We start from the raw sequence: 21,501 nt of genomic DNA, 5'->3' as shown, positions 1-21,501 counted from the left end.
GGGCGGAATAAGCAAGCCATAACAATACTGACTGTGATATATCGATGAACTTCCCTGTCCTCCGCGAACCCTGCGATGGTGATACCTAAATACAGCTGCCCATTGAAGCAACTTTATCTCCTTTCCGTGACTGTCGGAGAGAAATCGCAAACAAAAATTAGCTTCCATGCACGTGGTAGATAGTGGTAAGGATCGCTATACATGGATGGATGTTACCCAGCATAGAAAAAGGCACTATCGAGGAACTTGCATAAGACGACATGATTATTACTATCCTGGTTACTATATATAAGTACAGCAATGGGCCCTTGGCTAAGACGTTCCTTCCTTAAAGCTCGCTCCGGTTACCAACATGTCCTTGTGAGTACCAACAACCTTTATTAGCCCTTTCAGAAGCATGTACACATTGCCAATTGAGATCCAGGACACTGCAGAGAATCGCTCACGATCTCACCTCATTTTTGGTAAATGAGATGAACATCACAGTCCTACTTCTTCGGTCTAATTTCTCCAGCAATGTGGGGCCTTTCTTTGCCGGATTATACGGACGATACGCAACTTTTACATGGGATTGTTGTCCAGTATATTCCAGGCGCGGATATGGCTTGGACCTTGGATATCCTGATGTGCGTGTGGGTGCTTCTGACTATGCATATCCAGGAGTTCCATGATGTGGATGGGGACCGGCACATTGGCCGCAGAACGGTTGCCACTATATTGGATCCTAGGGAGATTGTCTGGTTACGCCGGGCCATTGCGTTGTTCCTTTGCATGAGCAGTGTCGTATTCCTGGGCTGGGAAACAAGCTTGAATAAGATTGAGTCACGATCCTTGGGAGTGTCGATCTTTGGACCGTCGCAGTTAGTCGGTACCTTAGCAACTGGCTATCGATTCACAACCTTGGTCTCAAAGCAGGATAGTGAAAGAACGTACAAGGTGTACTACCTACCCACTGGGATAACCTTGGTGTTTTATCTATCGTGTCTTTCTTCATGGTGATCTAAAATGCTGTGTGGGTGGCGTGAGCACCATAGAACGTCTGGCTGCGCATTTGCACGATCGTTCTGGTTCCTGGTCTCCCTTCATCGGCTATTCTAGGATAGCTGTGACTGTATATAAGTGATGACTGTATATATCAGCTATGGACACAAATTTTGATATCATTACCTCCTTTTCTTTTACCTTCTCTCTTCATACTTGCTCTCTTTGGGCAGCCTGTAGAGAATGAAGCCCGCCAGTTGGGTGTCTAGCCCGCCTAGCTGAAGGTATAGCGCTGTCCTGGGCATGGCGAGAAGCTTTCTGTCCTAAGAAAGCACCTAACGATCATCTTCACTGACAACATCAAAAACCATATGGCCGGAGGGTGTACAAACGGAACATCAATCTTCCAGGCCGACACCACGTGGTGACCCCCTATCATCAATCAATTCACTGTTTCATCAACAACCCATCCAATACACCTTTATATCACCATGAGGCTGCTTTCTCACAGACCAAAGACTGGGCTCTCTTCCTAACTTACTGCTCTCAGTGTACATGCCCTCAATGTTGTCCAATCAACAAGGCTCTTCTTCACCCATGAGCGCCTCCCCACCAGTCAATGACACCCCATTCAATCGATACTCCACCCTTCTTGCCATCAAAGTCCTCAAGCGCACTCGACCTTCCATTGGGGGTGTCCTCATGCTGACAGACAAACTCTGTGTAAAATACGGACGTCGTATCCATCTATCTGAAGCATCCACCATGCGTTTCATAGCCGAACATACATCAATCCCAGTCCCGAAAGTCTACTGTGCCTTTACACATTCTGAGCGAACTTATATTGTCATGGAGAGGATCAAGGGGCATATGATTGGCCGTGGTTGGCCGAAACGCCCCGACCAGTCCAAAGCCGAGCTGCTCTCCCAATTGGCCAAATATATCACTGAGATGCGGCAACTCCAGCCCCCGGAAGGCATGGGAGTGGCTTCTGTTGATGGTGGATCTGTCTTTGACATCCGTCTACCAGGGCCAAGGGATTCCTTTCGTCTTGGTCCTTTTGATACCGTGCAGGATTTCCATCGGCGTCTACGCCTGGGCGTGGGACCCGAAATTGAGCACGATCCCGAAATCCAGACCCTTATTGAGCAACACAGCAAGAGTTGGCCGTTGGTGTTTACGCATGGTGATCTGAGCAGTCTGAACATACTGGCTCGCGATGATGAAATTATTAGTATCGTTGATTGGGAAACAGCCGGTTGGTATCCATCATATTGGGAATACACTACCGCCCAACAAGTCAACCCACGGAATCCTTTTTGGGCCAACGAGATTTACAAATTCTTACAACCGATGCCTGAGGAGCTGGCTATGGAGCGGATTCGTCAAAGATACTTTGGAGATGTTTAAGTGACGATGCTAACGTAGTGAATATATACGATGATTAAATGGCAATCTATCAACGTCCCTCGCTGGTGCTTCTAGCTACTGGGAAAGGCTCAGTGGATCTTTAGGAATCACGCAGACCGCTGATTTGCCACATTATCTTATCCAACACTTTGCTCATTGAGTGAGCTGACCGAGAGTTTGTGATAACGTGCTAATTGCCTCAACCGCTTGTGGAAGATTTGTTTGTTTCGTTGATCCATTTAATTGGTCTTGGAAATACGGGAACTTTGTCCCTACTTCAGGGTGGCTCCTATCACGATACGCATGCTAGTGATAAATGCATAGCCAATATCTAGGAATCGAAGAGGAAGCTCGGTAGGTTTGCCTGCATTCAAATGCAGTAGCAGGACACATCGAAGGCTTTTCTAAACATTTATTGACTGTCCTCTTGTCAACGTCGCCGGGACCCATTGGAGGAACTGGACTTTACCTTCCCCCACTTCCTTACTCGCGCCCTTTCAATCGAATGAGAAGCTCGAACGGGGACCACAGGTCTGATGCACGCGAACCGACGGTAGAGCATTGGCTACGGCAATCATGCCCTGGCCTCATACAGCCAATTTCATATCTTAGGCGACATGTCAGATCCGCTCAGCAAAGCGGAGGGATGTATCAAACACTAGCATACATATGAGAATACGCTTGGCGGTGATGCGAGACATCTCAGACAGAATTGGAAGGCCTGGAAAAGAAGCATGAAAGCGAGAGACGAGTACCGGAGTTTGTTCTTGGGAGACCCAAGAGAGGTCTTTTAAAGAGTATGTGATGGACCACCAAAATGCCTCCATTGTCCAAGGTTTATCCAAATGCATCCGTTCTTTCCAACTTCCACAGATTGTCTGCATCTTCCAGTCGACACACGTGCTCAAGATGACCATCCATCGTGACCGAAATCAAAGGTATCCCTCGTGAGATTTCTCTTGTCGAGTTTCCAACATCAGAAGGTCTGGAACCCTTTGCAACAAGACCTTTCAAAGCAATGCAGAAGAGCAAACTCTACAGACTAGGTATGAGAGGATATCATACCCTTAATGATAATTCCTAGTATATAAATGTCGGGTCCGAACTGAACCGATATAAGCGGGGGTGATGATGACCTGGCCGGAAATCTTCACACTTATCGCTGAGAGTCCTTCTCCTGATATCCCTCAAAGATATCCTCACTCTCATCGATGTTGATGTCGATGATGACTTGACTAAGCTGACCCCTATCAGTTGCCCAGAGACTGTACCATTGTGATAGAGTTCGTCCAACTTAGCAAGGCCCTAGCAAAATCATCGACATCGTCTTCGTTATGGTTTAATACATCAAAGATCAAAATAGCCTCCATCTTCTAGACTGACCTTGCTTCCTCAAACTTCCCATCATCTTGCACTGTAATAGACCTAAAATCCGGAGGTTTATATCGATGTTTAAGAACAGATACCACTTGACCAGATTGGTTCCATAATACCAGAGCTGAGAAAGAAAGTTAACATCACAGCTACGCGTCTCTTATATACGCGCAGACGCGCACACGATTCATCATCGGTACCGGCCTGGAAAGCCTCCTTCATACGACGGCAAGGACCCAGGATCCTGAGGCGACTCCCATCCAGCACCGGAAATCATCCACGCTTATTGTACTGATAGCAGCAGCAGCAGCAGCAGGCGGAAATAGTCAGAAATAAGGAAATGAAATACTCAACGGGCAATGAGAAGACTAATATAATCTTCTCATCTGTACACTCATGCCCTTGAATTTGAAGCCTTTGAGCCAGATGATATAAGAGCCATCACAAACACGAAAGGAAATGGAAGAAGAGCTAAGAGAAAAAGAACTAGTCCAGTCCCTCTATATATCTATCACATGAAAATGACCCCGCACATCCTTCAAGCTACAGTCGGAAGATCGATCTAGTTGCATCCGGAGCTTAATATACCCTACCCTCGACATTTTCCCATGTGCCATGCTTATTTGTGTATACTATTCCCTTTTCCTTCCGCTGAGATTATGAGGATCCCATTTATATCCTAGAAGGGGTTCTTCAGTTGGGAGGAATTTTGGTCAAGAACCTTCAACAGGCATAGGAATGTATTCAGTGACAAGATACTAAGGCTACCTTCTGTTATTCCAGTAAGGTGGTTTAGTCGGATGGTAAGATAAATTTACTTCAGGGTGTCATATTCATCCTTATCACCAACCGAGACTAGGTCCATCATAAACAAGCGCCAAGTCTGAGCATTCAACCAAACGACAGCACGACTTCATCGATGAAGTTCAAAAATCTATGTACACGAACGCAAGCTGGGTATCAAACAACAAACAACAAACAGAAATAAATAATCATAACCCATCAAAACATCGAACTCCGTTTTTTGCTCAACTTGGCCTCATCTGTTGAAGACCGTCGTAGACGGAAGAAACTGCTTTTCTTCGGCTGCAGAGCCGGTGTCGATGCCGCCGGTCCGGGTGGCTCCTGCGGCAGGGCGAATCGCACGGCTGATTGGCGGCGTGGATCGAGGCCCGGTGACATATACGGGCCCGCTGGTGGGCGGCGACCATCTTGGTACGGGTAGGAGTAGTGGGGTTGGTTGGCGGGTCGTAAGGGGAGGGTTGTTGCGGGGTGCTGGCGGGGAGGTAGCGAGGGCGTCTGCATACGCACTTGCTCCTCCTCTTGTCCGTAGAGCATTTGGAGACGGCGCGTCTCGCGATCGATTTCGGCTTGGCGCTCGGCTCGGCGTCTGCGACGCGCTTGCTCTTCTTCTTGGAGGAGCTGTTGGGTGCGTCGTTCTTCTTCGAGTTGTTGTTGGGTCTTTCGGGTTGTGGTGGGGGGTGGTTGGGGTGGTTGTTGCGGTTGGGGTTCAGGTCTGGGTTGGACGGCATTTAATGCCCCGGATGCGGCTGGGAGGGTGGGCAGGGGCTTGCCGTCGGCCTTGGTGGGGGAGGGTGTGCTTGACATGTGGGCCGGCTTGGTGACGTGGAATGCGTCTTTCATAGATGCAAAGTATACGTCGCGGATGGTGATGGCGCCGAGGAGAAGCACGACTTCGAGGCCTTTAAAGTCTTCCATCTCCACGCGGTAGAGATTGGGCTCGTAGAGCGTGAGCTCACGGAGGCTCTTGAAGATGGAGACCGTAATGTCGGGCTCTTTGCTCTTCGTCTTGGATTCGGGCAGAGTGGTGGTCTTCCCCGACAGGTAACAGGTGAGGTCTTTGGACAGTTTGCTGTCCTTGCGCCAGGTAAAGCGCAGCTTCGGGGTGGTGTCAGCCATGGCCGGGTCGGTCTGGGTACGGTCAAGGGTGGACGCAGACGGCTGCCGGAAGCTGTGCTGGGGCATCTCGAAGTTCCATGTCGCCGGGCTGTTCCAGGTCTTCGGCTTAAAGTGCACCGTCACTTGCTGATCCGGGTTGTAGAGGTTGATGGTGAAGCGGGACGGAAGGATGGGTTCAGGAGGGGGCGCGACGCCGCCATTCTGGCGGATGGATTCCGCGGAGAGACTGGGCTGAGTCCATTCAGGGATAATCAGAACCTCGCCGAAGAGGATGTCGGAGACATAGGGATCGTAGAGAGCGGAGGCGTAGCGGTTATGGGAGGAAGGGGAAGAGGGATCAGGATAGCGAAGGGTGTAGGCGGGTTCCGGCTCGTTTCCGTGCTGGCAGAGATAGACGGACCAGAGCCGGGATTGCTTGTTGTGTTTGAGGTAGAAAGCTGCGGGGGTTAGCGGAGGTGCATCCAGAGAGAGGGGAGAGAGAGAGCAGAGACATGACGTACTGGGGAGGTTCTCGTCGAGCATTTTCAATTCTGGTGCGGAACGGGATGATTCGACGGGACTCTCTGCACGACCCGTGGTCCGAATGCCATTGGGTTCGTCTTATAACGTGGATTGCGAGGCGAGACCGAGGAGCGAGTGCGAGATGAAAGAACGAAAAGAAAGGCCGACGTCCAGGAATCGCTGCCTCAGGCGGTCTGGGGCAATGCCCCACCGCTAAAAATAACCAGGTACTGCCCGGTATTGCCGTGTGCCTTGGCAGGCATTTTGGGTGGGCGCGGCCCATCGCGGTACGGGAAAGTACGGGGACCGCGTATCATAGGCAGCCATAAAAGCGATGGTTTGCAGTTTCAAATGGTATGCAGAACCCCTCTCAGGGTCCCAATCATCGCAGGCACCGGGATTCCACCCGATGACGACGCCGTCGATCTCCGGAGTATCGTATAGTCGGTCTGTCGCACCGCCTCTTAATCACGCCTATAACTTAATACTGCTGAAACTGAAAGCAATGAGTATTGTGGGGTAAGTATCGACCTCCTGGCAAAAGTAAGCCTTGCAGGCAGATATGTTTTGGCCTTGATAAGCAAGGAGGAAATCCAGCATGACCTCACGCCAAAACCTCTTGATTGATCCGGGCGTGTCATCAACAAAAGGCCGGTGCAAGGCACAGCAATCCACTCTAGACAGCAGCATTCGGCAACAATTGGACTCGTCTTCGCTTCGTCTGTCCAAGACAGTCTACTAGACCCCAGCACCACGATAAGGTGCGAGTCCTGGCTGGGGAGCCTAGAGTCCGTTAGCCAAGCAAACATGCTGACGTACCTCGATGCCGATTGACGCGGAGATAATTGATTTGTTTGGTGATCCGATCTTTGAGTAAATGTAGGTTTGCTTGTCGGTCTGGTGACGTGGATCTCCCATTGAGAGGCTTTGGTGGTGAACCTAATGGTCAGCGGTGGCGGATGACCTACTGAGAGTCTGCTGGTCGATCCTCATGCATGGAGGTCTCGTACGTGAAGGTAAATTGGCTGGCGTTGACGGACTCGATGATAGTGGCTTGCGGATGGGATGTGGTACAGAAAGCAGTGCCAACGGAAAGGTCAAGCAATATGAGACCATTAGCGCTATTTTCTTCCTCAAGATCTATTCTCACCTGGTCTCTCGATTGAGCCATATGTGCCAGGCTCTCAGCGATGCTCATTGAGTTAGTTACAAGTCAACCACGGCACATGGGAGGCGCCACATTCATATAGTTAAGTCAACAATGGGAATCCATTGACCATTGCCTTGTTGCGGACAACTACAGACAACTATCATTGTCCTGTCGGACATAATAAAACACTGGAGAAGACAAAGAACTAGGAGTTGTGCATCGGCTGCATCTCTGCATCAAGGTATCAGATCTTTGATCTAAGTCACCCTTTATATCGACCGTCTCATTCTATACTCTACAAAGAACCACAACAATGGATCTATACCCGGACGCCGTTCACTTCTTTACCCTCTGGAACCTTGGCCGCCTCACGCTCCGCGATACTCAGCTGCAAGCCCTGGTCGTCCCAGCCCTGCGTGCCAAGCTTGTACAACGTCTTCTGCTGCTCGCGGTCCGACGTGGGCCCAGACTTTCCACGTCGCTGGCGCGACTCAAGCGTCTCCACCAGGCTGGCATTGTCTCCGTCCAACTCGTACCCCTCAAGGTCATCCGTGTGAACTTCCTTTGTGAACTCATACGTCCGGTACTCGGTGTTCACCCAACCGGTTCCTGTGCCGTCAGCCTCGTCCGAAACATCTGGAACGTCTAGCCACCTACCTTGGTACTGACTGCTATCCTCCCAATCTTCCGTAAAGTAATGCAGGAAACCCCCGTGGGTCACCACCACAATCTCCTTCTCCGGTCTAGCCTTCAGCCAGCGGCGAGCTGCCCGCGCCCGCTCTTTGATAGCCTTGTGGGTAGGTGCGTATTTGTCTTGCTACCGGTACCACGCAACGTCAGCTTATCCACTGCACTATGACTGGATCGCGAGCACACCCACCTTGTTGTTCCACCCCTCATGCACCAGTCCCAAATCAATCGGGGCGTTCTTCTCCTCCATCTCCTTGCGCAGCACATCCGGGTCGCTTCCCGTGTCGCACGCCACATCACTCGTCTCCTGAACATCCGGAAGGGCGATCAACTTCATATCAGGGTGCGCCTGGAACACCGGCTCGAAGCTCTGCAGGGCTGTGTAGATGGTGCGACGGAGAGGGGAGGCCGTCACCAGGTCGACCTGGGCGTGGCGAGGGAAATTGTCACGGAGGGTACGACATTGTTCGTTGCCGAGATCGGTGAGGAGGGGGTCGTGGATGACATGGTTGGCGACGTTGAGGTTGTGGACGCCCTGGACGAGGTTAGTGATCACATCGAACCACGAAATGCACCGTTAGAGAGGGCGTACCTGTGCGTGGCGAACGCAGTGGATGATGGGAGGCATTTTCGCGGCGTCTGTGGATGGTAGAGGTTAGCCAGAAGGATGGAGGGAAGAGAGGGCGAAGGCAGATGGAGCAGAACGTGGGGTAGCGGGGCTGGCGATTAGTAGCAGGGCAGGGTGCAAGCTGCAGACCTTTAGCGTCGTCAAGCGGGACTCCGTGCACGATTGTCTGAAGGGAATGGTGTCTGGCAGTCAAGGAGAGACCGGCTGGTTTATATGGGGCGCGCGACGAAGGGCCGTGGATGGCCTCTGCCAATCCAAGCGGACCACAGCGCACCGTGTCGCCCAACCGGACCATCCCTCCTCGCCCATGACTCAACGCGCGCGAGACCATCCGGCGCAGTGATGTCCGGATTTTCTGCCCATCCCGGGTTGCCGGGTCAGCGGGCTGATCACATGGAGAGCAGAGATTTCCGACAGGGGATAGAGACGATGTGAGATGGAGAATGGGCGATACGAGGACAGGAACGAAGTTGCAGACCGGGACGAGCGGCGCTGCTTCACAACGGCTTCCCGGCAAGTAGCCCGACCGGGGCCCGCGGCAGGCAACTCGGGCGAGCCATCACCGCATACGGAGTACCAGAACAGCGAACCGTCGACCAAAAATTCGTCCGATGACTATATCAAGTGGCGGTCGCCACACTAAGACTAACGCTATCTATGGATAATAATGGGGTATGATGCACGACATATACACCAGGGGTATGTTCACTCAAAAAAACAACATCCAACCCACTCCAATCCCGAAATCAAGCAACGCCAAATCCCCGCGCGTTCTCCAACGCCTTGCTCAGCTTTTCTTCCATCACACTGCGAGACGAGTATTCCGGCAGCAGCAGCCGGCCAAAACAGGTGAGACTTGTGGGAAGGCGCTACGACAGTCAGTACCAATCCATTCCATCAAGAACAATCGATCACTTACAGCATCCCCGACTCCGTTCTTCTGGATTACAAACATGATGCTCGCGATTCCATTGACTGGGACCCGATCGCTGGCGGTCACAAACTCCAACAGCTGCGCCTTCTTCTCCGCCGGGTAGCGCCGGACGATGCTCCAGAAGTCCCGGATTACTGGGTGACTCGGTCCAAACCCGCCCTCGTACCGGGCGTGACGCTCTAGCTCGCGGATATCGATCGTCTGGATGCCCTCCACCACCGTCTTCAACGCCTCGGGAGTGAATATCGACAGTGCTGTTCGGTCCAGGCACGTGTAGAAACCCTGCGCAAACGCCTCGAACTGCGGGCGAACGGACTTGTCCGTCAGCCAAAAGATGTAATCCTTGACAAAATCAGTCCGGTTGCTGTTGGTCACGAGACAGGCCTCATCGGCTGGGGGAGTTGGCGACTGGACCGGTACCAGCGTATCGGTGGCCTTTGTGGTATCCCCGTACGAACCCGCGGTCTCGGCCGCCATCGAAGACGGGGGACTGAGGTCAACATGGTCGGTATAACGGCGGACCTCCGACCATGGCGGCGAGAACCCGAGGGACCGCGATCCGCTGAGACCACGCCCGGGCGTGGATGTAGCGGGCCATGGGGCATCTCGATCGACTTTTTGCATGTCAACCGTCTCAACAAGTCCAAAGGCCTCGAAGCTGAACTCGTACGTCCGCATGAAGATGTCACCCACGTCTCCGTCCTCCCAAGTGAGGAGGTCTCCCAAACCCTTGGTAAGCTCGGGCCAGCCGTCCCGGATGTGCTCCAGATGTTTCACCTTGAGCCCGAGGAGCTTGCGGTAGAACGCCGTAGGGAAGTTCACTGGGAGGGTGAGACCGTTGTACACCGCCAAGGACATCAACAACCCGAGCAGCTCGAACTTGTACAACGGTTCCCAGGAACAGGGCTGGAACCAGGACATCCGCGTCCGTGCATCCGTCGTGAACATGCCAAAGGATGCATCCAGTGCGTCTGCCATTAGGACTCGGAAGAACTCTTGTTGCACACCACCGTGATCCAGACCCTCCTCTCCCTCGTCCATCCCCATTTGCACTTTCAACGGACGCATGAGCTCGCGTCTCTCGCGCCGCCAGAGCTGATTGAGTGCATCCGTGAGGAGACTGTCGCGGCGGACTACAAGAACCAGGTAGGTAGACATGGACGTCTGCAACTGGGCAAGTAGGCCAGCGTTGTTTTGGACTCGAATGGGCCCAAACGCAGTTTGCGTTACGTGTCTGGTCGTGGTCATGGCGGCTTCGTAGTACTTTGACATGGCGGCGTAGTTGAGGGCTCGGAAGTAGATCACGAGGGCTGACGGAGGGAACAAAAATGGATAGGAGAGTAGATGAAGTGTCTTGTTACTGGGGCCGCTTTCGATCCACTCCACAGGCATTTCTAGGGGCTCGAGCCGATCCGAGAGAAATGGCGTGTGAAAGTCCTCGGGAGCGAGCCCTAGACGGTCGCGCTCCTTGTACAGTGTCGACAGAATCCGTACCGCGGCTCCGGCTGAGCTACATCTCGATAACTCCGCGTTACCATCCCACTCTTTGAGGAGAAGCGTCCGGAGCCATTCGGTAATAAACGCGGGCGCGCCAGGAGCGGGCGTCGTATCCGGGTCGCTGATGGCAGCTGTCATTGCACCGTGATGCTCGCAGAGGTTGTTCACGATGATGTCCAACACGTTGTCCTTGCGTTGGGGCAGATCTCGGGAGTATACCTGCCTCGCCTTGGAGATTTCGTGGTACGCCAATCGTGCTCCGATACCGCGCACCAGACGACCAAGAAGTCGTAGCGCCAACTCATGCTCAAGCATATCCGTGGTTTCGACTATCAGACGGGCCCTGGCCACCGAGAGCTTTTGCATATCCGAGCTTGAGGCTACACCTCCCGCCGCACGCATCTGGAGAATTGCTCGCCACGTAGGTGCATCTATCTCGGGGAGAGAGCCAGCCAAGGCAAAGATAGCGACGGTCGCGACATCGGCTGCACTTGAATCACTGAGCTGTCCATTGCTCCCGGAGTCCGATCGACGGATGATAGGCGTGGTGGATGCGGCGCTCGAGGTGTGGGATGAGCGGCGAGCAGGTTTTCCCGGCGTCGAGAGCTCTTTGGGCGGGACGAACAACGTTTCCGTTGCACTCCAGAGACTGTGAAAAACAATGTCCCGGGGACAGATACGAAGCAGTTTCCGTAGCGATGGTTGTAGCTGCCCAAGGTCAAGCTTGGGCCTGTCATGACCTTCGTTCACTCCGGACGGTCCAGCCGTATTCTGTCGGAACGAAAGAAGAAGTTGCTTGGTACTGCCCAAAGCATAAAAAGTGCTCTGCGCAACAAATGCATACACATGACGCTGGCGGGGAGTTGCAAAGCGCCACTCCCACTCTTCAAAGCTCCCAGTGGATTCCATGTATGTCAGCTCATCCCTCCACCGTTCAGCCTCGTCCTCGGAAATAACCATCATTTGCATCATGCCATCGACTATCTCGCCCGTTAGATGGGTCAAAGACTGGATGGCCGACATGGTTGGTTTTCGACTCGAACTTCGACGCTTGGGTTTGCTGTCGCTAGGGGACGACTGGGCCTCTAGAGGAAGTTGATCATCGCTAGGGACCTCAGACTTCTTAGGGCCGTCAAGTAGAACGTTATTCAGATACTTCGCGCCATCCCATGATACACGCCGTCCCTTCTTCAGCTGCTCTTGCGGAGGGACATAACTTCCGTCTCCAGTTCTACCCCGATGCTTTTGCGGACGATGCCGTAATGCGGGAGGAGAAGGCACATTGTGTAATTCATCACCAGCGACGTGCGTATTGACGGTAAGCTTGCGGGCGGGTTTCAAGTCCTGATACAATTTCTCCTCTGAGCTCGAGCGCGGATTCTGGCGCCACTGCTCCACCTCCGTGAGCGATAGTCGTTTGACCTGCTGGTTCGGAAGCCTTAACTCCAGCGCAGTAGTCTGGCTATTCACATGGCGCGACGAAGGGGTATGTGGCGCACCACCTGCCGATACTGGATGCTGGGGTGTGCGTTGTCGAGTTAGCTGTGGCCTGACTTTATCCGGGTAGGGCTGTGTCCCCTCGCGCTCAGATTTGGGTGATCGAGTTCCAGGACGGATGTCTAAACGCTCTGGCTCCGGACCAAGAGTGCTTGGAGAGCGCCGAAGAGGCAGCCATTCGATCATCCGAAGAGACAGAGTATCAAACAGGTTCTGAGTGAACGACTTCGGGTCTTTCAGTCGCTGCGTTGCAGGTGCAGCCTCCTCCCGCATGACCGCCTCCTGATCCTGCAATCTCATAACAGGGGACGAGCTCCCCCCATTTCGGTCGCTTGAGCTGGGTGACCTGGTATTCCGGGTCGATGAAGACCGTGACGCCCCATTCGCACCAGTATGATCCACTCCTCTCAACTCTGTTTGTTCTCGCGCAGACTCGTTCGAAGGCAAGGCACGATTCCGTCGTTTCGATCGGCGTTGGTTATCTTGGGCTGAAAGCTCGCTGGGAACTCGGGAAAGATTGCGACAAAGACCGTCCTCCGCATTATCCAAACTAGCCAAGTAGCAAGCCAGCGTGCGGGCGCTCAGCTCCGTATATCGACGAAAGGGACCGTCTGTCACGCGTTTCCGATAGCTGGCACATGTCGGCGTTTGGCATCCGGGATCCTGACAGCCGTAGAGAAGTTGATTCTTGTACCTGGATATATCCCCGTCAGCGGCTCAACGCTGGTATGGCGTCATGGAGACTTACCTGCGGACCAGGAGGTTGAACTGCCGACGTCGTTCATCTCTATACCATAATAATACCTGGGTAGGGTCGGAGACATCTATCGTATTTTGGGCGATCACGTCGGGCGCATTAGGGGGTAATTTCGAACGATGGATTTCGGGCCTGTCGATGCCACCACGCGAAACCTCATACGAGCTCACGGAAGCTCCGCGGAGCCTGGTCATCTTGACAGACTGCGGAGCATGCCGCAGCTACCGGGCCAGAGTACCGATTTCAAAAGCTCGCTCCCTGTGTAGGACTGCGCCGTGGGATCAGGGGACAAACTCAGGGCGGTGATAACAATGTGACTTGTTCTTTTCTGGGGTCGGGTCTGGGGAGGGACAGGCGAGGCTGATATCACGCCCGTCGGAGGGGGGCCTCAGGCGCCAAGCCCGGGTGGGTGCTGAGTCAGTCGGCAGGAACAACTCTTTTGCCGGATAAGGATAATGAGGGGCTAGTCCAAATTTGGGAGTATATTGATCTAGAATTCTAACATGCAACATTCCCGAACAGGATCCCCCCTATATCTGACTCGGTACGCTGGCCATTGCCAATGAATGCTTACTTTCCCCGTCCTTCTCAGCAGATTTGCCGGAACATAGTAGCCGTGAGCATCCGTCCTTTGAAACACCGTGCTATGCACGGCACTACCGGCAGGTATAGTATGCTGGTAAAGCAAGGGACTCAGCACCTCCACCGCAAAAGCCTTCCAATCGATTTCGAGAATGGGGACCCAATGCGTCGCTAGCTCTTTCATAAAGGAGAAGAAGCCCTGGGTTTCATGACTCCCGTTGGGTAATGTGGCGATGCGAAACCATTCCTCTTTCAGCTGATTATGTGGAACCACGCTATAGATGATATGGTCATCCTCTTCATCCAAAGGCCCCTTGATGACCATCCGGTGATATCCCACAAAGTGCCGTTCTAGGGCGGACTGGTTGAGTACCAGACCCGCTCGAGCAGCCTCGCAGATCATCCAAACCAAAGGGATCTGACCGAGATCCCCATCTTTGTCCGCTGTTGGTGGGGATGAATTGTCCGCGACTGCAATTCCCCCCATATCCTGAGGAACATTATTAGCAGAGTCAAATGGACAGAGGTATCATAAGCGATGTAGTTCTTACAGCATGACTGCCTAGGAACCATACTTGCTCGACATCCTGTATGCCTTCAAACATCGGGTCTCCCACTAGGACCGGGTCTAGGGCAATTTCCCGTTCGTCCACTGATACTGCATGACGAACAGTATAGGCAGGATAAGAAATTTCCGAGGGAAGGTTACTACTCTGTCCCTGGTCAGTGCGGAAGCCCAGCTTGGCTTTTAGGTCTGATGTAGGCATGGCCATGTCGAACAGGCCCAAGAAGGTAACCCTGTCTGTTAGCTCAGAGTCCCTGTCGCGCAAGCTCTTTACGCGCCTGAATGAGGATATAGTATCCTCATAGTCCCATTCTTCGTCATTCTCACCGCTCACGGTTGCACGATACCAGTCCTTGTATATCTCCCAAACTTCCAGTTTGCTCGGTTCGGGAAGAATTCCAACGTTATCAACTATTTGAGTGAGTATTTGTGTTGCAAAGGCTCCACTGGCGAAGCCGAAGATAAAGATATTGAACCTTCCGCTGTACTCGTTTGCCAACCACTTGACGGAGATGCATTAGACACCACGATATCATCGGCTAGTATGGACAAGAATCAGTTTCGACCTACTTCATATGCACTCATGACACATGCCTTGACATGCATGGTGTCGTTTCCACTGACGCTCCCATAATCGCAAGACTGCAAATGGCCCATTCTGCTAGCCAAGCCGTAGATGGTTTGAATGTTAGACCTCTTTCCGATTTTGGGACCTTGGCTGTCATCACCGTCCAAGCACAGAATCAGATTCTTATTATTTGGCCTCCTAATCCTCGGCGATTCGATATAATCTCTGTTTGTCATTGTCTTCTCGGCATAGATTGTAGTGGACTTGGTGAAGTACAACTGGCTTAGATGTATGTTCCTTTCTAGCCCGGGATCCACCCTTATGAACTGGCTATGTCCATCGGGCTTCTGTCGCAGCTTTACGCCGACTGGCTTCGGAAAGAAGGAGTCCGATGCATCCCGGCATTCTATAGCCAGAATATCGGCCCTGAGCGTCGATGTACGCGCATCCGGGGTTCTCAGTAAAGGCAGATCGAGTCTTATACCTCGATTGGTTACCGTAAAGGGCGTGGTTGTCTTGGTAAATTTGAAAGGAATTATATTCCCCGAGTTTCTAAAGTCCATCGGGGATTGAGCAAGTAGGCCACTGGGATGGTCCAAGGAAATGGCAGGATTTTCCCATGCAAATAAAGTTTGATCATCCGAGTTTTTCATGATCTCTTCTTGCAGTCTAATAAAGGCCTTTTCGCCTTCTCCGTATAGTAATGGCATGTTCACGTCAAAAATACCCATGAGGCAATATGAAATGTCTTCCCGTCTCGTGGTCACTCGCCCAGAGGCCCATGACATCCTTTTCGCAATACTGAACTTCTCCAGGTGCGTATCACCCTGCCGTACAGACTCATCGATGAGCGTGATGTTGGAAATCAATGAGCTGAGGCTTTTTCTGCAGCCGATTTCGGTCCAATCCATGGCAAGAAACGTGAGGTTAGAGGGCGCGATAAGCTCATGAAGTGTCCAGCCTCGTCTGAACCACTGACTATCCCTCATGTTGAGAAATAGCCTGCTCTGATCAACTCTTGGGGAAACGTCATCGAGGTAAGCATAGCAGATGTCGGCCCTCTTGTATCATCGGTACATCGAGTTGATGGCTTCTGACAGTTCGGTACTGCTGTCTTTGTTAACACAACAGGTGTCTATCCAGGCATACTCGAAGTGATCCGCCGCTTTCTCGCAGAAGCGCTTGATCTTCTAGTAACCTTGGGTCTTTTTCTTTTCATCACTATCCCCCAGGTGTGGAATATCCTGGAATGTGATTTCATCATCGCCCCATCTGTGCGAGAGAATCGCGTAGCGTATCTCTCGACTTTCGATCCTTTCCTCCGCGATCTCAACGAGCTCCAGCGATAGAGCTCTTGTGCGAAGTAGACGCATATCCTTTAGACACTGATGGGAATGAAGAAAGGAATTACATTCACGGCGACCAGCTCAGGATCAGACGCTGCGGTGATGGAGCCCTGTGGTAAATGGACGCGTTCAGCTCGCGGGGTTCTGCTATGTTGACGTGTCTGGCAGCCTTTCTGCCAACACTAAAAGCAAACCACATCGTGCCGGGAAACAATCTTCCTTCCCCCCCACCTCCACTTCTCCGTCCTATAGCTTGAACAATTATAAGCAATCAGCTAATTAATGGGAAACCTCCATTGGTGCCCACGGTGAAAAGTCCGCTCGTGCGGATGAGGAAGGTGCGACGATTAGATTTGATGGATGTTGGCGCTAAGGTTGAGAACTTGATAAACTTCATTGGTTCTCATCCTGTTCAAAAAAGAAAGAGGAATGAGCTGCCGACGAAGAGGAAAGCAAATGTTTAGGCGACAGCCTGCCTCGAGTGAAGCACGAGAGCGATAGCATGACATTTCCGTTTACGACATCCTCAATCCTTGGGTCCCTCAATCAACGTCTTGATCCCCTCTCCTCTTCTAGCTGCTTCCCACGCCTCCGTCGCCCTCTCAAAGGGAAAGATATTCGAGATCAATCCCGACAAATCCAACCTCCCCCGGCCCACCAGCGAAATCCCCAAATCAAAGTCCCCCGGGCCATATCGATAGCACCCCTTAGCGGCAATCTCCTTCTCACACATCTCCGAGATGGGGAACTCAATCTTGCGCTTCCCCATACCAGCCTGGACATACGTTCCTCCCTTCCTCAATGCAAAAATGGCTGTCTGAACCGACATCTCAGCCCCTGATGCATCAATCACAACATCTGCGCCTTCTCCAAGGGCATGATCGCGTGCCAGCCGCGCAGCATTCTCCTCTACCGTCAACGACACATCCGGCATGGCCGTCCTCCCAGCCTCCCTCCCCACAAACTCCTTCGCGAACTTCAACTTACTCTCCAGAATATCCACCGACACGACAATACTTGCCCCAAACTCCCTCGCCACAGCCGCACAGAATAACCCCACAGTACCGGCACCAAACACCACGACACTCTGTCCGGGCTTAACATCAGCCAACCTCACAGCATGAATACCCACAGCCAACGGCACCAGCAAGACCGCTTCATCCAATCCGATATTCTCTGATATTTTGTAACAGAAATCCGCAGGCAACATAAAATACTTGGTCAGGGTCCCATGAACCACCGGGGGGTCGGCAGCAAACTTCATCGCGGGACAGAGATTATAGCGACCGGCTTTGCACTGGTCACAGCGTCAACAGGGATATCCGGGTTCGATTGCCACTCTGTCGCCGGGAACCAGAGACGTGACTGCAGACCCGACGGCGTGGATCGTCCCAGAGGCTTCATGGCCCATGGTAAGGGGCTGAGTCTGGGAGACGTAGGTGCGGATGCCTCCGTGGAGCCAGAAATGGACCTAACTATGTGCATCAGTATCGACTACTTTGTGTAGATAATTCGAGAGAAACGAACATCGCTCCCGCAAACCCCAGTGTAGGCTATGCGAACAATAACATCGTGGGGGTCGGTAAGTGCGGGGATCGGCCGGTCTTCGAAGCGGGCATCGAGGGGGCCGTAGAGGAGGCATGAGGGGTTTATGGCATTTGAGTCCATGATACTAATGCCACGGACGATGAAGCTGGAGAGCAGATGCTACCATGGTACCAAGGTCTTTACCTGTACTCGATTTGGTGGTATTTCAAAAGTAGTCCTTGAAGGAGCGCTCAATAACTCCCCCCAAGTAGACAAATCACTTGACATTCGAGGGACCGGTTAACAGTGAACCGGAATCTACATACAACTACTCCGTAAAAGCTAGGCACTGACGTGAGTCCGAGCACATGTCGGGTCCGTCATCCGGCCCGGTCAACGGTCGACCGTGCTCCGATATTCTAGCCTTTGAATCAGTAGCGATAAGAGTGCATCTACAAAAGCCCCCCACAATGTCTGTGCAATGAATATGGAATATTCCTTCCAATTGTAGCCTTCTATTTCTCTGATTGACTTCAATTTACTCAGATATACTGAAACAGACCTACCACAGCCACCCACCGACACAGACAGGCGCATCCAGAAAACTCGTCTCCACATCAATCAAACCCCAGCGAAATCAACTCGGCCCCAGCCCCGGATCACCAGATATAACCCAATCCCCCGCGATATCCGCTGCCAGCGCCGTGCCCGAGACATAATCAAACGATTCGACTTCATCCGTGATGGGAAACCCCTGGAGGCCTTCGAAAATATCCTTGTTCCACGACGTAGCATCGAAGAACATCTGCAGGGACGGGTCAACGGGGAGCGTTCCCATTCCTTGACGTATCCCCGGGTTATCATGGATGGGTGGTAACTGCGCAGCGTCGGGGTCAGGGTTATAATTAGCAGACGCGGATGTCCCGGGTGTGGGTGTAGATTGCGATTGATCTCTAATGCGATCGAGGACTTCCAGACATCGCGCAGCGGCTTGGTTCGCCTCACTGATATTCGCGAGGCAGTCGCGGGCTCGGGAGATAGAAAAGAGCCAGAGATCTTGGTTCGCGGCGGCTAGGGTCGAATCGAGGAGTTGATGGGGTCGAAGGTAATAGATGCTGAGGACGATGGAGGCCTGGAAGAGAAAGTAGGTCGCGTACCAGCTTAGACCGATGTGGAGGACGTCCGGGTAGTCGGTGCAGAAGGTGGTGATGTCTTGGATGCATTCGATTGCGGCGTAGTGGCACATGTTTTGAGCTTCTTCGGTGTCGGAAAGAGTGGTACATAGGCGCTGGGTTCCCCACCATAGCAACATTCGGAGGTTCTGTTCCTTCCAGCCTACTATTGCTCGAGGGCTGCGGAACCAGGTTGGGACGTCGTGGGCGGTGAAGTAGATTGGGAGGGATAGGCGCCATGCTTTGAGCTGGTGGTCGAGAGAGCGTGAGGCCTTCAGGTTGAGGTCTTTCTTTGGAGCTGCAAGTACGTTCCGGTAGACCATGTTTCCGGTGCGTGCTAGGCGGGCGTGTGCGATGATGGCGGAGTAGGTGGTTGGTTTGTCGACGGGGTCGGGGAGTGGGGAATCTAATGTGCAGTCCTGGGATTGGAGTTAGTAGGGTGTTACTATACCGGGGAATGGTGTTACCGAAGCTTCGATGTTTCGTGGAAGTCGGGTTTCAATGAAGCAATCCGATGACATGACAGGTCTCCCTGTGGTCAAGCCAAATCCACTATCGAATGAATACACAATCCACCATACAGCTCTTCTCATTTCGATCGCTAGAGTGTCTCCTATTACATCTGTGGGTGGTTCACGGTGAAGTCCAAGTCCAATGGCCATTCGATATGCTATCCCGATGAAGTTATATCCTGTGTTCGGCCGGTCTCGCTTCTGGAGGAAATTTCCCTGTAGCACTCAGTACCAGGTAGTAGCTTAATGAATGCATAATTAGTGGGCTAACCATCAAAAGAAAAGCTTGAATGGTGAGAAGAGAGCCCGATTCAAGCAGATGTATTGACATGCGTGACCGTGCAGCCATGTAATATTTGGACTGTTCGACTTTTGAGCCACCAGGTAGTATCCAGTCCCCAATTGCCAGAACCAGGTAGAATATCAGGTGCCAAGTGGAGCCGGGCTGGAATTGATGCCGCTTTCTGTACTTCTGCCTGAACGTCCTCTCGTGCAGAATAGGATATGACGAGTTGTACCACATGAAGTAGGCATCAACAAGGCCATCCAGGAGGACGGTATCATCTAGCTCCGCAAACAAAGCTGGACTTTCTACATGGAGTGAAACTGCAGGACGTCGTTCTTTCCGCGCAGCCTGAGGAGTAGTGTCATCGGGGAGCAAATCTGAGATGGATCTTAGAATACAGGACCCTGAGCTGTTTCCTGGAGATAGAACGTTAGACAAGATTATGCAGTCTAGAGCTCTGCAGCCTACCTAGATAACCAGATCCCGACCCCCCTGTTGGCAGTGATGCCATTCCGTCGAGAGACTTGTCTGGATGATGGGTTGAGGGCAACGGAGCTTCGTCCCATTCAAAATTTCCTGAAGGGGTAGGGCTCCGCCTTTCTAAGTCCAGGCTCGGTAGCGCAGGGGTCGGTCTATTGTCACCACGTTGTTCGTCAGACGCCGACAATGCCTTCAATGCGTCTTCGATATCGACTTCCGGATTTGATTTGTGGATGAGAGCAATCAAGTTCGCGCAAAGATGTTCCTTTTCGTCAAGGTTTCTACCCACGTTGAGAAAGGCTTCATGGCATAGAAGAATCTGCACTTACTTCCGAGTCAAAGGGGTGCGAGATGGTACACGGTCGAAGCGACAGTGTTTCTTGGTGCGAGAGCAGTATGAGCATGGGGCAGCACCCGAGCACTAATCAACCGTTAATACGGAAACAGCGTAGGGGGTGGGTTAAGAATTTGCCTTGCTCTTCCGTTTCTGAGACTCGCATGGACCTGGTTAGCAACAGTCGTCCGACATCCGGATCACTCTTACCCGGCATTCTGCACACTGCCCGCCATTAGTTGCCTGCCAGATGGCTGTGCCAATGCGGATGACTTACTGCCCGAAGCTCTGATGGGCCTGGCTTTCTGCTCGATTGTTTTCCCATGACGACTATCAGTCTATGGCAGGAAAAGAGGGTCAAGATAAGGTTATTTTCAGGTGATCATGGCTGTCGGCCCACTGTCACCCGGAGCCCCGCTGGATCGATGACACATTAGCCATGACATCTGGAACCGTTCAATGCCACTTGGGATACGGAGTGGTGAACAATAGATCTAGTAGGATTCGATGCGATCAGCAGTGGTCACCTAATTCAAAGAAATCCAGAATAAAACGCACAACCGTTCTATTGTGATCGGATTGATCTTGGTGACTGATAGCGAGTCTGAGTGATCGCCATAATCACTTGCCATCACTATACAGTGCTCTATGTCGTCTAGCTGGACCACATAATATTCTGGACTGGGCCAACCTGGGGTAATCATCGCGATCGCGCTGTCGAGGGGCCCCAAATCCGATGGGTGCTGTTGGATGGCGCTCGGGTGGCATGATTGGCTGGAACGGCGCATTG

At 52.4% G+C, this 21,501-nt stretch overlaps 7 protein-coding genes across 7 annotated transcripts; 1 reads left to right on the top strand and 6 right to left on the bottom strand.

The window, feature by feature from the left end:
* Window positions 1–1,578: 1,578 nt before the first annotated feature.
* Window positions 1,579–2,391, top strand: BO80DRAFT_448089 (kinase-like protein; the record flags this gene model as incomplete). The annotated part of the gene is made up of 1 exon (XM_025721645.1): window positions 1,579–2,391. One exon carries the CDS (start codon window positions 1,579–1,581, stop codon window positions 2,389–2,391), a length of 813 nt encoding a protein of 270 aa, XP_025572008.1.
* Window positions 2,392–4,585: 2,194 nt separating this feature from the next.
* On the bottom strand, window positions 4,586–6,318 carry BO80DRAFT_427953 (uncharacterized protein). The gene is made up of 2 exons (XM_025720142.1): window positions 6,186–6,318; window positions 4,586–6,122 (listed from the first exon to the last, which is right to left on the bottom strand). Exons 1-2 carry the CDS (start codon window positions 6,205–6,207, stop codon window positions 4,768–4,770), a joined length of 1,377 nt encoding a protein of 458 aa, XP_025572007.1. The 5' UTR covers window positions 6,208–6,318; the 3' UTR covers window positions 4,586–4,767.
* Window positions 6,319–7,402: 1,084 nt separating this feature from the next.
* BO80DRAFT_427952 (uncharacterized protein) lies at window positions 7,403–9,127 on the bottom strand. Its single transcript, XM_025720141.1, has 5 exons — window positions 8,784–9,127; window positions 8,619–8,665; window positions 8,217–8,561; window positions 7,994–8,153; window positions 7,403–7,945 (listed from the first exon to the last, which is right to left on the bottom strand). The coding sequence occupies exons 1-5, from the start codon at window positions 8,947–8,949 to the stop codon at window positions 7,656–7,658; spliced, it is 1,008 nt and encodes a 335-aa protein (XP_025572006.1). The 5' UTR covers window positions 8,950–9,127; the 3' UTR covers window positions 7,403–7,655.
* Window positions 9,128–9,251: 124 nt separating this feature from the next.
* BO80DRAFT_388969 (HECT domain protein) lies at window positions 9,252–13,673 on the bottom strand. Its single transcript, XM_025717100.1, has 3 exons — window positions 13,331–13,673; window positions 9,574–13,276; window positions 9,252–9,523 (listed from the first exon to the last, which is right to left on the bottom strand). Exons 1-3 carry the CDS (start codon window positions 13,531–13,533, stop codon window positions 9,401–9,403), a joined length of 4,029 nt encoding a protein of 1,342 aa, XP_025572005.1. The 5' UTR covers window positions 13,534–13,673; the 3' UTR covers window positions 9,252–9,400.
* A 322-nt stretch (window positions 13,674–13,995) lies between these two features.
* BO80DRAFT_496056 (uncharacterized protein) lies at window positions 13,996–16,593 on the bottom strand (the record flags this gene model as incomplete). The annotated part of the gene is made up of 4 exons (XM_025723998.1): window positions 16,253–16,593; window positions 16,132–16,219; window positions 15,497–16,056; window positions 13,996–14,054 (listed from the first exon to the last, which is right to left on the bottom strand). Exons 1-4 carry the CDS (start codon window positions 16,425–16,427, stop codon window positions 13,996–13,998), a joined length of 882 nt encoding a protein of 293 aa, XP_025572004.1. The 5' UTR covers window positions 16,428–16,593.
* Window positions 16,594–16,926: 333 nt separating this feature from the next.
* Window positions 16,927–18,068, bottom strand: BO80DRAFT_496055 (NAD(P)-dependent alcohol dehydrogenase; the record flags this gene model as incomplete). The annotated part of the gene is made up of 3 exons (XM_025723997.1): window positions 16,927–17,697; window positions 17,740–17,871; window positions 17,928–18,068. 3 exons carry the CDS (start codon window positions 18,066–18,068, stop codon window positions 16,927–16,929), a joined length of 1,044 nt encoding a protein of 347 aa, XP_025572003.1.
* A 496-nt stretch (window positions 18,069–18,564) lies between these two features.
* Window positions 18,565–21,411, bottom strand: BO80DRAFT_413970 (uncharacterized protein; the record flags this gene model as incomplete). The annotated part of the gene is made up of 9 exons (XM_025718081.1): window positions 21,270–21,411; window positions 20,989–21,205; window positions 20,922–20,936; window positions 20,850–20,864; window positions 20,707–20,798; window positions 20,366–20,658; window positions 19,883–20,313; window positions 19,567–19,827; window positions 18,565–19,518 (listed from the first exon to the last, which is right to left on the bottom strand). The coding sequence occupies exons 2-9, from the start codon at window positions 21,034–21,036 to the stop codon at window positions 18,565–18,567; spliced, it is 2,109 nt and encodes a 702-aa protein (XP_025572002.1). The 5' UTR covers window positions 21,037–21,205; window positions 21,270–21,411.
* Window positions 21,412–21,501: the final 90 nt, after the last annotated feature.

This window comes from Aspergillus ibericus (assembly GCF_003184845.1).
Source record: "Aspergillus ibericus CBS 121593 unplaced genomic scaffold BO80scaffold_42, whole genome shotgun sequence".
Classification (NCBI taxonomy): Eukaryota; Fungi; Ascomycota; class Eurotiomycetes; order Eurotiales; family Aspergillaceae; genus Aspergillus; species Aspergillus ibericus.
Note: the sequence above shows the minus strand (reverse complement) of the source record. Positions and strands in the feature narration are given on the sequence as shown.

Excerpts from the sequence above, each read along its gene's own strand:
- BO80DRAFT_427953 (XM_025720142.1), bottom strand. The coding sequence starts at position 6,207 with ATGCTCGACGAGAACCTCCCCA. Across the intron at positions 6,123-6,185 it reads GCTCGACGAGAACCTCCCCA|CTTTCTACCTCAAACACAAC; the intron begins GTACGTCATGTC and ends TAACCCCCGCAG.
- BO80DRAFT_427952 (XM_025720141.1), bottom strand. The coding sequence starts at position 8,949 with ATGGTCCGGTTGGGCGACACGGTGCGCTGTGGTCCGCTTGGATTGGCA. Across the intron at positions 8,666-8,783 it reads CCCGCTTGACGACGCTAAAG|ACGCCGCGAAAATGCCTCCC; the intron begins GTCTGCAGCTTG and ends TACCATCCACAG. Across the intron at positions 8,154-8,216 it reads ATGAGGGGTGGAACAACAAG|CAAGACAAATACGCACCTAC; the intron begins GTGGGTGTGCTC and ends TGGTACCGGTAG.
- BO80DRAFT_388969 (XM_025717100.1), bottom strand. The coding sequence starts at position 13,533 with ATGACCAGGCTCCGCGGAGCTTCCGTGAGCTCGTATGAGGTTTCGCGT. Across the intron at positions 13,277-13,330 it reads TTCAACCTCCTGGTCCGCAG|GTACAAGAATCAACTTCTCT; the intron begins GTAAGTCTCCAT and ends GGATATATCCAG. Across the intron at positions 9,524-9,573 it reads AGAACGGAGTCGGGGATGCT|CGCCTTCCCACAAGTCTCAC; the intron begins GTAAGTGATCGA and ends TGACTGTCGTAG.